The sequence below is a fragment of the Bombina bombina genome, chromosome 11, assembly GCF_027579735.1.
Source record: "Bombina bombina isolate aBomBom1 chromosome 11, aBomBom1.pri, whole genome shotgun sequence".
NCBI classification, from domain to species: Eukaryota; Metazoa; Chordata; class Amphibia; order Anura; family Bombinatoridae; genus Bombina; species Bombina bombina.
Genome location: NC_069509.1, coordinates 2,167,738 through 2,183,487, shown reverse-complemented (window position 1 = coordinate 2,183,487; position 15,750 = coordinate 2,167,738). Strand labels below are relative to the sequence as shown.

Below are 15,750 nucleotides of genomic sequence, written 5' to 3'. Positions count from 1 at the left end.
ACAAAAAATAAAAAAAATATGTTACAAACGTTTAAAAAATATTACAACAATTTTAAGCTACTTACACCTAATCTAAGCCCCCTAATAAAATAACAAAGCCCCCCAAAATAAAAAAATGCCCTACCCTATTCTAAATTAAAAAGTTACCAGCTCTTTTACCTTACCAGCCCTTAAAAGGGCCTTTTGCGGGGCATGCCCCAAAGAATTCTGCTCTTTTGCCTGTAAAAAAAAAAAAATACAACCCCCCCAACATTAAAACCCACCACCCACATACCCCTAATCTAACCCAAACCCCCCTTAAATAAACCTAACACTACCCCCCTGAAGATCTTCCTACCTTGAGTCGTCTTCAGTCAGCCAACCCACCGATGGAACCAAAGAGGAGATCCGGAGCGGAAGAAGTCATCATCCAGGCGGCGCTGAAGAAGTCTTCCATCCGATGAAGTCATCATCCAGGCGGCGCTGAAGAAGTCTTCCATCCGATAGAAGTCTTCATCCAGACGGCTTCTTCAATCTTCAACCATCCGGAGCGAAGCCATCTTCAGACGAGCCGACACAGAGCCATCCTCTTCTTCCCGACGACTAACAACGAATGGATATTCCTTTAAGGGACGTCATCCAAGATGGCGTCCCTTCAATTCTGATTGGCTGATAGGATTCTATCAGCCAATCGGAATTAAGGTAGGAAAAATCTGATTGGCTGATTGAATCAGCCAATCAGATTCAAGTTCAATCCGATTGGCTGATCCAATCAGCCAATCAGATTGAGCTAGCATTCTATTGGCTGATTGGATCAGCCAATAGAATGCGAGCTCAATCTGATTGGCTGATTGGCTGCCATCTTGGATGACGTCCCTTAAAGGAATATCCATTCGTCGTTAGTCGTCGGGAAGAAAAGGATGGCTCCGCGTTGGCTCGTCTGAAGATGGCTCCGCTCCGGATGGATGAAGATTGAAGACACCGCCTGGATGAAGACTTCTATCGGATGGAAGATTTCTTCAGCGCCGCCTGGATGATGACTTCTTCCGCTCCGGATCTCCTCTTCGGTTCCATCGGTGGGTCGGCTGGCTGAAGACGACTCAAGGTAGGATGATCTTCAGGGGGTAGTGTTAGGTTTATTTAAGGGGGGTTTGGGTTAGATTAGGGGTATGTGGGTGGTGGGTTTTAATGTTGGGGGGTTGTATTTTTTTTTTACAGGCAAAAGAGCAGAATTCTTTGGGGCATGCCCCGCAAAAGGCCCTTTTAAGGGCTGGTAAGGTAAAAGAGCTGGTAACTTTTTAATGTAGAATATGGTAGGGCATTTTTTTTATTTTGGGGGGCTTTGTTATTTTATTAGGGGGCTTAGATTAGGTGTAAGTAGCTTAAAATTGTTGTAATATTTTTTAAATGTTTGTAACTTATTTTTTATTTTTGGTAACTTAGCTTTTTTATTTTTTGTACTTTAGTTAGTTTATTTAATTTAACTTAATTGTAGTTATTTGTAACTAATTTATTTAATTAATTTAATGATAGTGTAGTGTTAGGTTTAATTGTAACTTAGGTTAGGATTTATTTTACAGGTAATTTTGTATTTCTTTTAGCTAGGTAGTTATTAAATAGTTAATAACTATTTAATAACTATTCTAACTAGCTAAAATAAATACAAAGTTACCTGTAAAATAAATATAAATCCTAAAATAGCTATTATTTACATTATTACATTATTATTAATTACATTGTAGCTATCTTAGGGTTTATTTTACAGGTAAGTATTTAGTTTTAAATAGGATTAATTTATTTAAGTATAGTGTAGTGTTAGGTGTAATTGTAACTTAGGTTAGTTTTTATTTTACAGGTAAATTTCTCTTTATTTTAGCTAGGTAGCTATTAAATAGTTAATAACTATTAAATAGCTATTGTACCTAGTGAAAATAAATTGAAAGATGCCTGTAAAATAAAAATAAATCCTAAAATAGCTACAATATAATTATTATTTATATTGTAGCTATCTTAGGGTTTATTTTAAAGGTAAGTATTTAGTTTTAAATAGGATTAATTTATTTAATAAGAGAAATATTATTTAGATTTATTTAATTAATATTTAAGTTTTGGGGGTGTTAGGGTTAGACTTAGGTTTAGGGGTTAATAATTTTATTACAGTGGCGGCAGTGTGGGGGGCAGGATAGGGGTTAATACATTTATTATAGGTTGCGGCGGTATAGGGGGGGCAGGATAGGGGTTAATAAACTTATTATAGGTGGCGACGGTGTAGGGGGGGCAGATTAGGGGTTAAGTTCAATATAGGTTGCGGCGGGGTCCGGGAGCGGCGGTTTAAGGGTTAAACTATTTATTTAGTTGCGGCGAGGTCCGGGATCGTCAGGATAGGGGTTAATAAATTTATTATAGGTGGCGGCGGTATAGGGGGGCAGGATAGGGGTTACTAGGTATAATGTAAGTGGCGGCGGTGTCCGGGAGCGGCGGTTTAGGGGTTAATACATTTATAAGAGTTGCGGCGGGGTCTAGGAGCGGCGGTTTAGGGGTTAATAACTTTATTGAGTTGCGGGGGGCTCCGGGGGCGTCGGTATAGGGGGTAGAACAGTGTAGTTAGTGTGGGTGCTTAGTGACAGGCTAGCAATAAAGCTTGGAAAAAGCCAAAGAGCAATGAGATCGGATGAGTGATAACTATCACAGTCCGCTGCTCATCGCCCCGTACTTGGTGCGTGGCTTTTTGACAGCTTTATTGATAACAGGCAAAATTTTGAAGGTCCGCGGCGGCGATGGTAGGCGAGCTTAGGCGGCCGTATTGGGCCGGCGAAGGCAGGTAAAGTAGACGCGTTGATAACTACCCCCCTAAGTCACCACATCTCTCTTGATACTTCCTTTCTTGTCGAGAGCTGCAAGAGAATGACTGGGGGTGGCAGTTAGGGGAGGAGCTATATAGACAGCTCTGCTGTGGGTGTCCTCTTGCAGCTTCCTGTTGGGAAGGAGAATATCCCACAAGTAATGGATGAACCCATGGAGAAACGCGTTGCCTGCTATTTTATTTATTTTTAATAAAGTCAGTTTTAGTATTTGAACACTTGCTGCTCCTTTTTTGGGGGGGGAATTTTTTTGTCTTTTTATTTGAGGATATTCATCACTTTGACCATCCTGGGATCCTGTGAACCATCAACTTTTCCTGGATGCCTTGCCATAAGTCTGTTGGGTGACCGAATTGATCCCTTCATGCTCCCATAGCATCAAAAGAGGTGCTTTATACATTGTGAGTACCACTCTTATCATTATCTGAGTTTGTTCACTTGCACCAACAATACTAGGCCATATAGGCACTTGTGTCTCTTCTCTGTCCACATAGACATCAGTTCCTGTGCAGGAAGTTGGTCTTCTGGGTGACTGAATAGATCCCAGACTGCCCCTATAGCGCTAACTGAGGTGCTCTTCTAAATGTGAGTTTGTTTCTTATCTCAAGATCTACAAAATTGGACCAAACAATATTGGGCCATGTGGCACTTCTGTTTTTTCTTCTCTTTATAGATTCCTGCATTTGGCGTCGTCCTTTATCAGCAATAGTTTTACTATGTGTAAAATGTAGGGACGAATGAATCAGCACAGATACCTCTCTTTTTTAGTGTCTGTTGTTGCATGATAGTGTTGCTGGTATTCTTTTGACCAATATTTTGGTATATGGGGTTAAACAAAATGTATCTCTTGCAAATATATAATATTGGCCTGAAGTTTTTTAGAATGGGTCATAGCTATGCGTCGTTTAATGTCTGATTTTAAACCTCTCACATTATGTGAGATTAGTTAGATATTCGGATAGGACATAACTTAGTTATTTGTGTTGGTAGTAAGTATACTGTTTAATGTATCTTAACCCTTCCTGGCTTGCCGCCACAATGTATAACCAATGAGACCCGAACCTGATGTGTTCTGCTCTTTTAATTGCAAACTATTAACATTTTGAGTGTGGGCCCTAAACCAGGAATTCTGACACCGATTTTTTTTTTTTTTTCCAAATTTTTTTTTTTATTGATAAATAATATTCTCAATTACAAAGATAACGTAGTGAGTGTTTTTGGAGCACACAGGCTCCTACAGGATATATAAACAGAAAACTGAAACAATTTCAACATTTCAGGTTGGAATGTATTCATAAAATGGAGAGTGAGCATGATATAGCTCTTATCATAAGAGGTAGGTTAGTTGGGATGGGGAAGGGGTTGGAGAGAAGAGGAAGGGTGATAGTAGCGTTAGAGGTAGAAGGGGAGTTCTTATTCAGAAGATAGACATCAGAGGTAATCTAATGCGTATTTACTCTAGTATTCGGGGACCAAGTAGTGGTGTAGCAGGATTGCCAATCTGCCCACACTAGTTCAAACAGGTCCGAATTATTTAGGGAGTAAAAGATAGGTTTCTCCATATTGTAGATATATGCCATACAGCTTAGGATGCATGACCATTTTAGGGGCGTCTGACACCAATTTTAGAAGGTTTATGAAAAATTTCCCATGAGGTGAAAAAAGAATCCCAAACCATGCAACTGCACTCTGAGGGGAAACCAGGTATCAATCTAGACTGAGAACTCTTCCTGAGAAGACAAAGTAAAGACTGAGGTATGTGTAAAGTGTTTCATAGAGCTCTTGGGAATCTTTGCCTCCTCCTAGTAGTAGAGAAGAGTAATTCCCAGGTGTAACGGATCGTGGACTCTCACCACCTGTATGAAAGAAATGCATGTTATTACCACATATCATTACGCTTTCCATGATTAACTAGATAACTTTATTTAATACAAAACATATTCAATCTCTGTGTATGTATAGATGATGCCATGCACTTACAACAGTCTGTATAAATCCGGTTCTGCATATACATCAGTCTAAGTAGGTTAGGATGTGCACGTGCATTAGTCTGTAAAGCTCAAGATGTGCACGTGCATCAGTTTAAATAGGTCAGGCTGTGCCTGTGCGTTAGCCTGTAGAGCTCAGGTAGTGCACCTGCATCAGTCTGTACATATAATTTTATGTATGTGCAACAGTCTTTATAGATTACGTTGTGCACGTGCGTCAGTCAGTATAAATTACGTTCTGCATGTGCAGCTGTCTGTATTAATTACATTGTGCATATGCGGCAGTCTGAATATATTAAGACTGTACACATGCGTTAGTCTCTATAGATAATTGTGCATGTGCGTCAGTCTATATAGATTAAGATGTGCATGTGCACCAGTCAGAATAAGTCATGTGTCTGTATAGGCCTCTTTTAGACTATGGGCTAGATTAAAAGTGGAGCACTAACATTAGCGCGGGCGCAATATAGCAATATTGCCACAGCGTTTACGCCCATATTACAAGTTGAAAGTAAACGCTCAAGTGCAATGTAATAGCGTTAATGATAACCTTGTGTAAAGCCTAAGAGGTTAAAAAAATGTGCACCAAACACAACATAAATACATTTAAAAAATACAGTTACACTCATATAAACACTACCAGATAAACTTTTTTTTATTAATATTTATGTGACTCATTTTTTAGTGTTCAAAGGTATATGACAAGGTTATTAACTCGCATCGGGTACAGCGTACTTGGTCACGTTAGCACGCAAGTATAGGTGTTAGCTTCATGAAAGTCTATGGAGAAAAGAAATTAGCTCAGATGCGATCTCCGAAGTTCAACTGTTAGTGCACGTTGGGATTCATGCGCAAAGTTTACTTTCAACTTGTAATATGCGCGCTATCCCAGGCATGTAAAAAGATTGGTGCTCAAACAAAAACGCTAATTACGGCTCCACTCGTAATCTAGAGATATATAGGTTAGGCACAAGTAAAAAGTAGAGGAGCACCAGTAAGGATGAATCTTATATACAGATAATTGTATATGGAGGTTCTCTCTGCTTCTCCATGTATATATGGTTACTATATAGGTCAGGCCACGCATCAATGTGAATACGTCAGGGTGCTTGTCCCGTAGCTACTTATGTGCTTTTTGATGATTGTAGAAGGCTGAGCAGTTTCTCACAGTGATGAGCCCAGGAGGCACACTCACTTCTTGGGGACTGATGCTCTGCATCTTCTCTTAGTGAACGAGACAGTCTCTCTCCAGCATCCAGAGACAGGAGGTGCTGTAAAAAGATGGGATTCAATAAGAAAAAACATAGAAATGAAAGGCAGATAATGGAGACAGTAGGCAAATCGTATGAGAAAGAGAATGTAGGGAGAGACAGAAACCAATCAAGAGTGGAGATGCCAGAAAGAGGGTGTACCTGACGTATTTTTGGTGTTGCACTGAGGCTTCGCAGGGCGACAACTGAAGCAAGACGAACAGTTTCATCCTGGTCTGTGCATGCTGACTGCATGAGCAGTTGTGGGACCCTTAGCATAAAACCGGAGGTCTCATCACCACTGGCTGAAATGGTCCCCAGGTTTCCAAGGGCACTGGCTGCATGGGCCCTGGTTCTTGGCTGAGGGTCCTTTAAAAGTATTAGGAACTTAGAAGTAGCCAGAGACACCCAGGTGTTGTAAGAATTAGATCGGTCACTGTGAAATGCTGTGTTTCCCACAGCAAAGGCAGCAGAACGACGCACTCTAGCATCCTTGTCTGAAAGACATTCCAGCAAAGTCTCTAAGATCGACCGAGCTAAGGGTTCACCAAGACGTGTCAAGTTCCCAGCAAAAGTGCAAGCTGCTGACCTCTGCTCAGTCCCTCGAGCATGTAGAATCAAGGAATGTAGGTTGTCCCACTCACCCACAATCCTTTTCAACAGAGGCAAGTGAGAGGGGCAAACACGTATGAGGTGACTAAGAAGAGACAATAAGTCACAGGTTAGACGGTCTTGACCTGAGTGTAGAGCACTTCCAAGCCATGCAGAAACATCCTCTGAAGAGATTACGGCTTGTGAGAATTCTGTTAGATGGTCTGAATCTATGAGAGTAAGACGGCAGAGTAGTGAGACTGGCAGCTCTGCAGCAGACGGTGGCAGTAGAGTGCAAGCCTGGGGAGACAAAGTTATATTTAGACAAAGACAGGAGGTAAAGTGTATGGGAGGGAAGGACATCTGTAGACAAGACACAAAAGTAAAAAAACCAATGTGTGGGGAAAACTATTCACTAGAGAACATAATTCCCTTAATGTGTCAGCCGTACTCTAACCTATGTAACATGTAGTATGTGTAACCTAGGGCTCAACAACTGCCTGTAGGTCTACAGAAGCAAACACTTCACACCTGTAGAAGACAAGTGACCATCTGGTGCTGACTGAAGGACCTCAAAATCTCACTCATTATCTCTGAAGGGGTCTCAAGGGACAGCGGAACACAAAGCAGCTGACAGACCAAATGAACGACATGCGAGATGGTCTGCGAAGAGTCCAGTTCAGATGTGCGGCACCTGTAACAACAAAAGGTATCAGAGAATAGATCTGTGACAGCGCAAATAGTGAAAAAACATAATTTATGTAAGAACTTACCTGATAAATTCAATTCTTTCATAATGGCAAGAGTCCATGAGCTAGTTACGTATGGGATATACATTCCTACCAGGAGGGGGCAAAGTTTCCCAAACCTCAAAATACCTATAAATACACCTCCCACCACACACATACTTCATTTTAATGTATAGCCAAGTAGTGAGGTGTAAAAAGGAGTAAAAAAGCATACAAAAAAGAGGAACTGGAAAATAATATTGTGCTTTTGTACAAAAAAATATAACCACCAAAAAACAAATTATGCTTACCTGATAATTTAATTTTCTTCTGAAGGGAAGAGTCCACCGCTGCATTCATTACTTTTGGGAAATACAGAACCTGGCCACCAGAAGGAGGCAAAGACACCCCAGCCAAAGGCTTAAATACCTCCCCCACTTCCCTCATCCCCCAGTCATTCTGCTGAAGGGAACAAGGAACAGTAGAAGAAATATCAGGGTGAACAAAAGGTGCCAAAAGAACAAAAAATTACAGCCGCCTCATAGATAAAAACACAGGTGGGAGCTGTGGATAAATGAAATTATCAGGTAAGCATAATTTATGTTTTTATTCTTAAAAGGGAAGAGTCCACAGCTGCATTCATTACTTTTGGGAAAAGAATGCCCAAGCTAGAGGACACTGAATGCAAACAACGGGTGGGTACAAAAGGTGACCCCTTCGAAAAAGCGCCAGAAGACCAGTAGGGGACCACACACAGGCAAGGTAGCAACCAACACCCAAAGCTGAATGTGAACCCTGTACCCTGCTCTCCATCCCAGAGAATCGAGTATAAATGGTCAACTACCTGACCCCAGAAAGGCCGCCCTCCATAACCGAAATCGCCTCTTCACTGACAAGCCCCAAGGCTAGAGTTGCAACAATGACGGAAAGACACCCGAACGTCAAGACCATGGTCAGACCAAGGGTAATGGAAAAGACAACAGCCAGAGATCCTTGAAGAATCTATCTTCCAAAAATCTTCTTTAAGCAGGGAAAAGCTGGAGCTTCGCAGCTCCGCACAGAAGGCTGGGAACCCCTGCACACCAACTCTTAGAGTAACACAACTCTGAACAGAGAAAGAACATGCCCGCAAATCCAGACCATATGATCCACCCAAGGCGGGAAGGAAGGAAACTCTGCCACCGCAATTAAATGCTTAATAGGCTAAAGAGTCAGCGTCCAGAAGAATCTTGAATGAAAATGCAAACCATTAATCACTCGGCACACCAGACCCCATAGGTCACACACATCTCCCAACTCCAAAGAATGGAATAACGGTTCTAAGTCCCCGGGGACCTGAGAACCAAGAACCGTATCCCAGGCGAGAAGCCCGAACAACCAACCTAGATTGGTACTCCTAACCCTCCGTTCGGTGGGGTTGTATTGAAACAACAGGCCTCATACATCAGTAAGATCCGAGCCCGGAGTCCATAGAATAGGGCAAGTGACATTTAAAATCCAACAGGATTAATCAGCACCACGAGGGTGACATGAACCCTGGTAACAGTCGAAAAAGCATCCGACCAGTACCTGCATGATATAAGGACACTCTAGAACTGCACAAGGCCCAAGAAAATTTGTTCCAAAGGATCGATAAATTAACTAGAAAAACATAATTCTATTATTCAACAAGTGCGCAACTTCCGAGGAAGTGCCCACGCGACCTAAACCACAAGTATTGGTTCCAGAGAAGAACGTTTATAAAAAACAAAAATCTAACAGGCATGAGCTTAAGAAAAAACAAATTACACACATCCATCCGGATCAAAAAAAATAAACTTAAGGCAGCACCCATCGGGTGAACGCCCAAGGTGAATGAGGACGACAACGGGACCAGCCAATTAAAAGCCCCATTCACCCAAGCTCAGAACTGGAACCGAAAATCATAAAGAAAAAGAAAAAACAGTGACGTTAAGGAGATTGGCTTCAACCCCAAACGTCAGATCCATTTTGCCGTCCAGCTTCTAAGGCCTCGGATCCCTTGGCCCGCTAGGACGGGGATCCTTCAACATTGCCAAAACATGTCTTAAAAGAACACGAAGGCGAGCCAGCCTATAATGGAAGGCAAAATCATATCTCGTTGGATCAACTGAAGACCCTGGCCCCGAGATAGGGGCCCCTGAAACCTTAGGGGCCAAAGCTTCGACAGAAGGCCGAACTGAATCTTGCGATCCCACGCTTGACAGGCCCTGGTTAACGGAACACGGACAGTATCTTAGAAATACTTCACTTGGGAGAAATAAATGATTCAGTTCTATAGAAATGGCCATGCGGAACCGTTCCGTAATCTCTGCAGGAAACAAGCCACCCTCCGGAGAAGGAGTAAAGGCCATAGGGACACCTGCTTGCGTAGCCGGGAAATGGACTGAGGCACTAGCTTCACGAGTCATGAAAACCTCGGAGGGGGATGGCTCAATGCACTCTAAGCTCCCTGCTTTGGGAGAAAGAGTACTCTAGAAAGGCAATCGGAACATAACTGATGGGCATTGATTACCCGGGCCATTTCATATTCACCACAAGACACATCCTCCGTATCGGAGGCATCCGTGTCGCGCATAGCAGAATCCTCCATAATCTTGGGATTACAAAATTGTAAAAAACAACTAACTGGCACCCTTTAATACCCCCAATGGCTGTGAACCAGACAACCCACGAGCAAGACTCTTTTGGTCGCACACAGTCAGCATACAGAAGTGAAAAACAACGTAACCGCACCCGTCACAAGGTGCACCATTAAAAGAAGGCTATGTTCCGAAAAGGCCGTGAGCCAAAGTATAGCTACACATTTGCAGATAGAACCATATAACAAACATGATTAAAAGTCCCCCCTGTTCAATAATCCCCTTCAGGAGATATTAACACAATTGATTACTTATTAAGATAAAAGGAGTCCTACTAGGACCCTACCTTGTTTCGTTAACATCACATTCACATATCGAAGTAAAATGAAACAATCTTACCGGAATCTACGCCGTGGAACAGGAACACGGCCCTTCAAGTGTGACAGATAGTGGCCTCGCTTCTAACATGGACTTGAGTGAAGAAAGGTAGGCAGCGAAACTCGTCAACACTGATTACCAACGAGCTGTTAATATAAATCGGGATGGGTCCGCAGGAAAAACATAATTTATGTAAGAACTTACCTAATAAATTCATTTCTTTCATATTAGCAAGAGTCCATGAGCTAGTTACGTATGGGATATACATTCCAACCAGGAGGGGGCAAAGTTTCCCAAACCTCAAAATGCCTATAAATACACCCCTCACCACACCCACAATTCAGTTTAACGAATAGCCAAGAAGTGGGGTGATAAGAAAGGAGCGAAAGCATCAAAATAAGGAATTGGAATAATTGTGCTTTATACAAAAAAATCATAACCACCACAAAAAAAGGGTGGGCCTCATGGACTCTTGCTAATATGAAAGAAATGAATTTATCAGGTAAGTTCTTACATAAATTATGTTTTCTCTCATGTAACTAGCAAGAGTCCATGAGCTAGTGACGTATGGGATAATAAATACCCAAGATGTGGAACTTCCACGCAAGAGTCACTAGAGAGGGAGGGATAAAATAAAGACAGCCAATTCCGCTGAAAAATAATAATAATCCACAACCCAAAACAAAAGTTTTAATCTCAATAATGAAAAAAACTGAAATTATAAGCAGAAGAATCAAACTGAAACAGCTGCCTGAAGTACTTTTCTACCAAAAACTGCTTCAGAAGAAGAAAACGCATCAAAATGGTAGAATTTTGTAAAAGTATGCAAAGAAGACCAAGTTGCTGCTTTGCAAATCTGATCAACAGAAGCTTTATTTCTAAACGCCCAGGAAGTAGAAACTGACCTAGTAGAATGAGCCGTAATTCTTTGAGGCAGGGATTTACCCGACTCTACATAAGCATGATGAATCAAAGACTTTAACCAAGACGCCAAAGAAATGGCGGAGGCCTTCTGACCTTTTCTGGACCCAGAAAAGATAACAAATAGACTAGAAGTCTTTCTAAAATCTTTAGTATCTTCAACATAATATTTGAAAGCTCTTACTACATCCAAAGAATGTAAAGATCTCTCCTTTGAATTCTTAGGATTAGGACACAATGAAGGAACAACAATTTCTCTACTAATGTTGTTAGAATTCACAACCTTAGGTAAAAATTTAAATGAAGTCCGCAACACTGCCTTATCCTGATGAAAAATCAGAAAAGGAGAGCAGATAACTCAGAAACTCTTCTAGCAGAAGAGATGGCCAAAAGGAACAGAACTTTCCAAGAAAGTAATTTAATGTCCAGAGAATGCATAGGTTCAAACGGAGGGGCTTGTAAAGCCCTCAGAACCAAATTAAGACTCCAAGGAGGAGAGATTGACTTAATGACAGGTTTGCTACGAACCAAAGCCTATACAAAACAATGAATATCAGGAAGATTAGCAATCTTTCTGTGAAAAAGAACAGAAAGAGCAGAGATTTGTCCTTTCAAGGAACTTGCAGACAAACCTTTATCCAAACCATCCTGAAGAAACTGTAAAATTCTAGGAATTCTAAAAGAATGCCAGGAGAATTTATGAGAAGAACACCAAGAAATGTAAGTCTTCCAGACTCGATAATAAATCCTCCTAGACACAGATTTACGAGCCTGTAACATAGTATTAATTACTGAGTCAGAGAAACCTCTATGACTAAGAATCAAGCGTTCAATTTCCATACCTTCAAATTTAATGATTTGCGATCCTGATGGAAAAAAGGGCCTTGAGATAGAAGGTCTGGTCTTAACGGAAGAGTCCAAGGTTGGCAACTGGCCATCCGAATGAGATCCGCATACCAAAACCTGTGAGGCCATGCTGGAGCCACCAGCAGTACAAACGAACGTTCCATTAGAATTTTGGAAATCACTTTTGGAAGAAGAACTAGAGGCGGAAAGATATAGGCAGGATGATAATTCCAAGGAAGCGACAATGCATCCACTGCCTCCGCCTGAGGATCCCTGGATCTGGACAGATACATGGGAAGTTTCTTGTTTAGATGAGAGGCCATCAGATCTATTTCTGGAAGTCCCCAGATTTAAACAATCTGAAGAAATACCTCTGGGTGAAGAGACCATTCGCCCGGATGTAACGTCTGGCGACTGAGATAATCCGCTTCCCAATTGTCTACACCTGGGATGTGAACCGCAGAGATTAGACAGGAGCTGGATTCCGCATATACAAGTATCCAAGGTACTTCTTTCATAGCCTGAGGACTGTGAGTCCCACCCTGATGATTGACATATGCCACGGTTGTGACATTGTCTGTCTGAAAACAAATAAACGATTCTCTCTTCAGAAGAGGCCAGAACTGAAGAGCTCTGAAAATCGCACGGAGTTCCAAAATGTTGATTGGTAATCTCGCCTCCTGAGATTCCCAAAACCCCTGCGCTGTCAGAGATCCCCATACAGCTCCCCAACCTGACAGACTCGCACCTGTTGAGATCACAGTCCAGGTTGGACGAACAAAAGAAGCCCCTTGGACTAAACGATGGTGATCTATCCACCACGTCAGAGAGTGTCGTACATTGGGATTTAAGGATATTAATTGTGATATCTTTGTATAATCCCTGTACCATTGGTTCAGCATACAAAGCTGAAGAGGTCGCATGTGAAAACGAGCAAAGGGGATCGCGTCCGATGCAGCAGTGATGAGACATAGAATTTCCATGCGTAAAGCTACCGAAGGGAATGATTGAGACTGAAGGTTTCGACAGGCTGAAACCAATTTCAGACGTCTCTTTTCTGTTAGAGACAAGGTCATGGACACTGAATCTATTTGAAAACCCAAAAAGGTTACCTGAGTCTGAGGAATCAACGAACTCTTTCATAAATTGATCCTCCAACCATGTCTTTGAAGAAACGACACAAGTTGATTCATATGAGATTCTGCAGAATGTGAAGACTGAGCAAGTACCAAGATATCGTCCAAATAAGAAAATACCGCAATACCCTGTTCTCTGATTACAGAGAGAAGGGCACCGAGAACCTTTGAAAAGATCCTTGGAGCTGTTGCTAGGCCAAACGGAAGGGCCACAAACTGGTAATGCTTGTCTAGAAAAGAGAATCTCAGAAACTGAAAGTGATCTGGATGAATCGGAATATGAAGATATGCATCCTGTAAATCTATTGTGGACATATAATGCCCTTGCTGAACAAAAGGCAGAATAGTCCTTATAGTTACCATTTTGAATGTTGGTATCCTTACATAACGATTCAATATCTTAAGATCCAGAACTGGTCTGAAGGAATTCTCCTTCTTTGGTACAATGAATAGATTTGAGTAAAACCCCAGACCCTGTTCCAGAACTGGAACTGGCACAATTACTCCAGCCAACTCGAGATCTGAAACACATTTCAGAAATGCCTGAGCCTTCACTGGGTTTATTGGAATGTGAGAGAGAAAAAAATCTCTTCGCAGGCGGTCTTACCTTGAAACCTATTCTGTACCCTTGTGAAACAATGTTCTGAATCCAAAGACTGTGAATTGAATTGATCCAAATGTCTTTGAAAAATCGTAACCTGCCCCCTACCAGCTGAGCTGGAATGAGGGCCGCACCTTCATGTGGACTTGGGAGCTGGTTTTGACTTTCTAAAAGGCTTGGATTTATTCCAGATTGGAGAAGGTTTCCAAACAGAAGGGGAAGGGTCAGGCTTCTGTTCCTTATTCTGACGAAAGGAACGAAAACGATTAGCAGCCCTATATTTACCTTTAGATTTTTTGTCCTGAGGCAAAAAAGTTCCTTTCCCCCCAGTAACAGTTGAAATAATAGAATCCAACTGGGAACCAAATAATTTATTACCTTGGAAAGAAAGAGAAAGCAAAGTTGACTTAGAAGACATATCTGCATTCCAAGTTTTAAGCCATAAAGCTCTTCTAGCTAAAATAGCTAAAGACATATACCTGACATCAACTCTAATGATATCAAAGATGGCATCACAAATAAAGTTATTAGCATGTTGAAGAAGTTTAACAATGCTATGAGCATTATGGTCTGATACTTGTTGTGCTAAAGCCTCCAACCAAAAAGTGGAAGCGGCAGCAACATCAGCCAAAGAAATAGCAGGCCTAAGAAGATTACCTGAACATAAATAAGCTTTCCTTAGAAAGGATTCAATCTTCCTATCTAAAGGATCCTTAAAGGAAGTACTATCTGCTGTAGGAATAGTAGTACGTTTAGCAAGGGTAGAGATAGCCCCATCAACTTTAGGGATTTTGTCCCAAAACTCTAATCTGTCAGATGGCACAGGATACAATTTCTTAAACCTTTGAGAAGGAGTAAATGAAGTACCCAGATTATTCCATTCCCTAGAAATTACTTCAGAAATAGCATCAGGGACAGGAAAAACTTCTGGAATAACTATAGGAGGTTTAAAAACCGAATTTAAACGCTTAGTAGATTTAGTATCAAGAGGACTAGATTCCTCCATCTCTAATGCGATTAAAACTTCTTTAAGTAAAGAGCGAATAAATTCCATTTTAAATAAATATGAAGATTTATCAGTGTCAATATCTGAGACAGAATCCTCTGAACCAGAAAAATCCTCATCAGAAACAGACAAATCAGAATGATGACGGTCATTTAAAAATACTGTACATATCTGATCACAGTAGCTGCACTGCTTGCCTTCACTGTACATATCTGATCACAGTAGCTGCACTGCGTGCCTTCACTGTACATATCTGATCACAGTGGCTGCACTGCTTGCCTTCACTGTACATATTTGATCACAGTGGCTGCACTGCGTGCCTTCACTGTACATATCTGATCACAGTAGCTGCACTGCTTGCCTTCACTGTACATATCTGATCACAGTGGCTGCACTGCGTGCCTTCACTGTACATATCTGATCACAGTAGCTGCACTGCTTGCCTTCACTGTACATATCTGATCACAGTAGCTGCACTGCATGCCTTCACTGTACATATCTGATCACAGTGGCTGCACTGCGTGCCTTCACTGTACATATCTGATCACAGTAGCTGCACTGCTTGCCTTCACTGTACATATCTGATCACAGTAGCTGCACTGCTTGCCTTCACTGTACATATCTGATCACAGTAGCTGCACTGCTTGCCTTCACTGTACATATCTTATCACGGTAGCTGCACTGCGTGCCTTCACTGTACATATCTGATCACAGTAGCTGCACTGCTTGCCTTCACTGTACATATCTGATCACGGTGGCTGCACTGCTTGCCTTCACTGTACATATCTGATCACAGTAGCTGCACTGCGTGCCTTCACTGTACATATCTGATCACAGTAGCTGCACTTCGTGCCTTCACTGTACA

The 15,750-nt window shown here is 41.6% G+C and overlaps 1 protein-coding gene across 1 annotated transcript in view; it reads right to left on the bottom strand.

The window, feature by feature from the left end:
• Nucleotides 1-3,989: 3,989 nt before the first annotated feature.
• Nucleotides 3,990-15,750, bottom strand: part of STK36 (serine/threonine kinase 36) — a 707,870-nt gene continuing 696,109 nt past the window's right edge. The window contains exons 25-28 of the mRNA XM_053694813.1: nt 7,201-7,363; nt 6,241-6,969; nt 6,024-6,099; nt 3,990-4,696 (exon numbers count right to left, since the gene is read on the bottom strand). Coding sequence (XP_053550788.1) covers nt 4,548-4,696; nt 6,024-6,099; nt 6,241-6,969; nt 7,201-7,363 — 1,117 coding nt within the window. The 3' untranslated portion in view covers nt 3,990-4,547. The remainder of the gene's footprint in view (nt 4,697-6,023; nt 6,100-6,240; nt 6,970-7,200; nt 7,364-15,750) is intronic.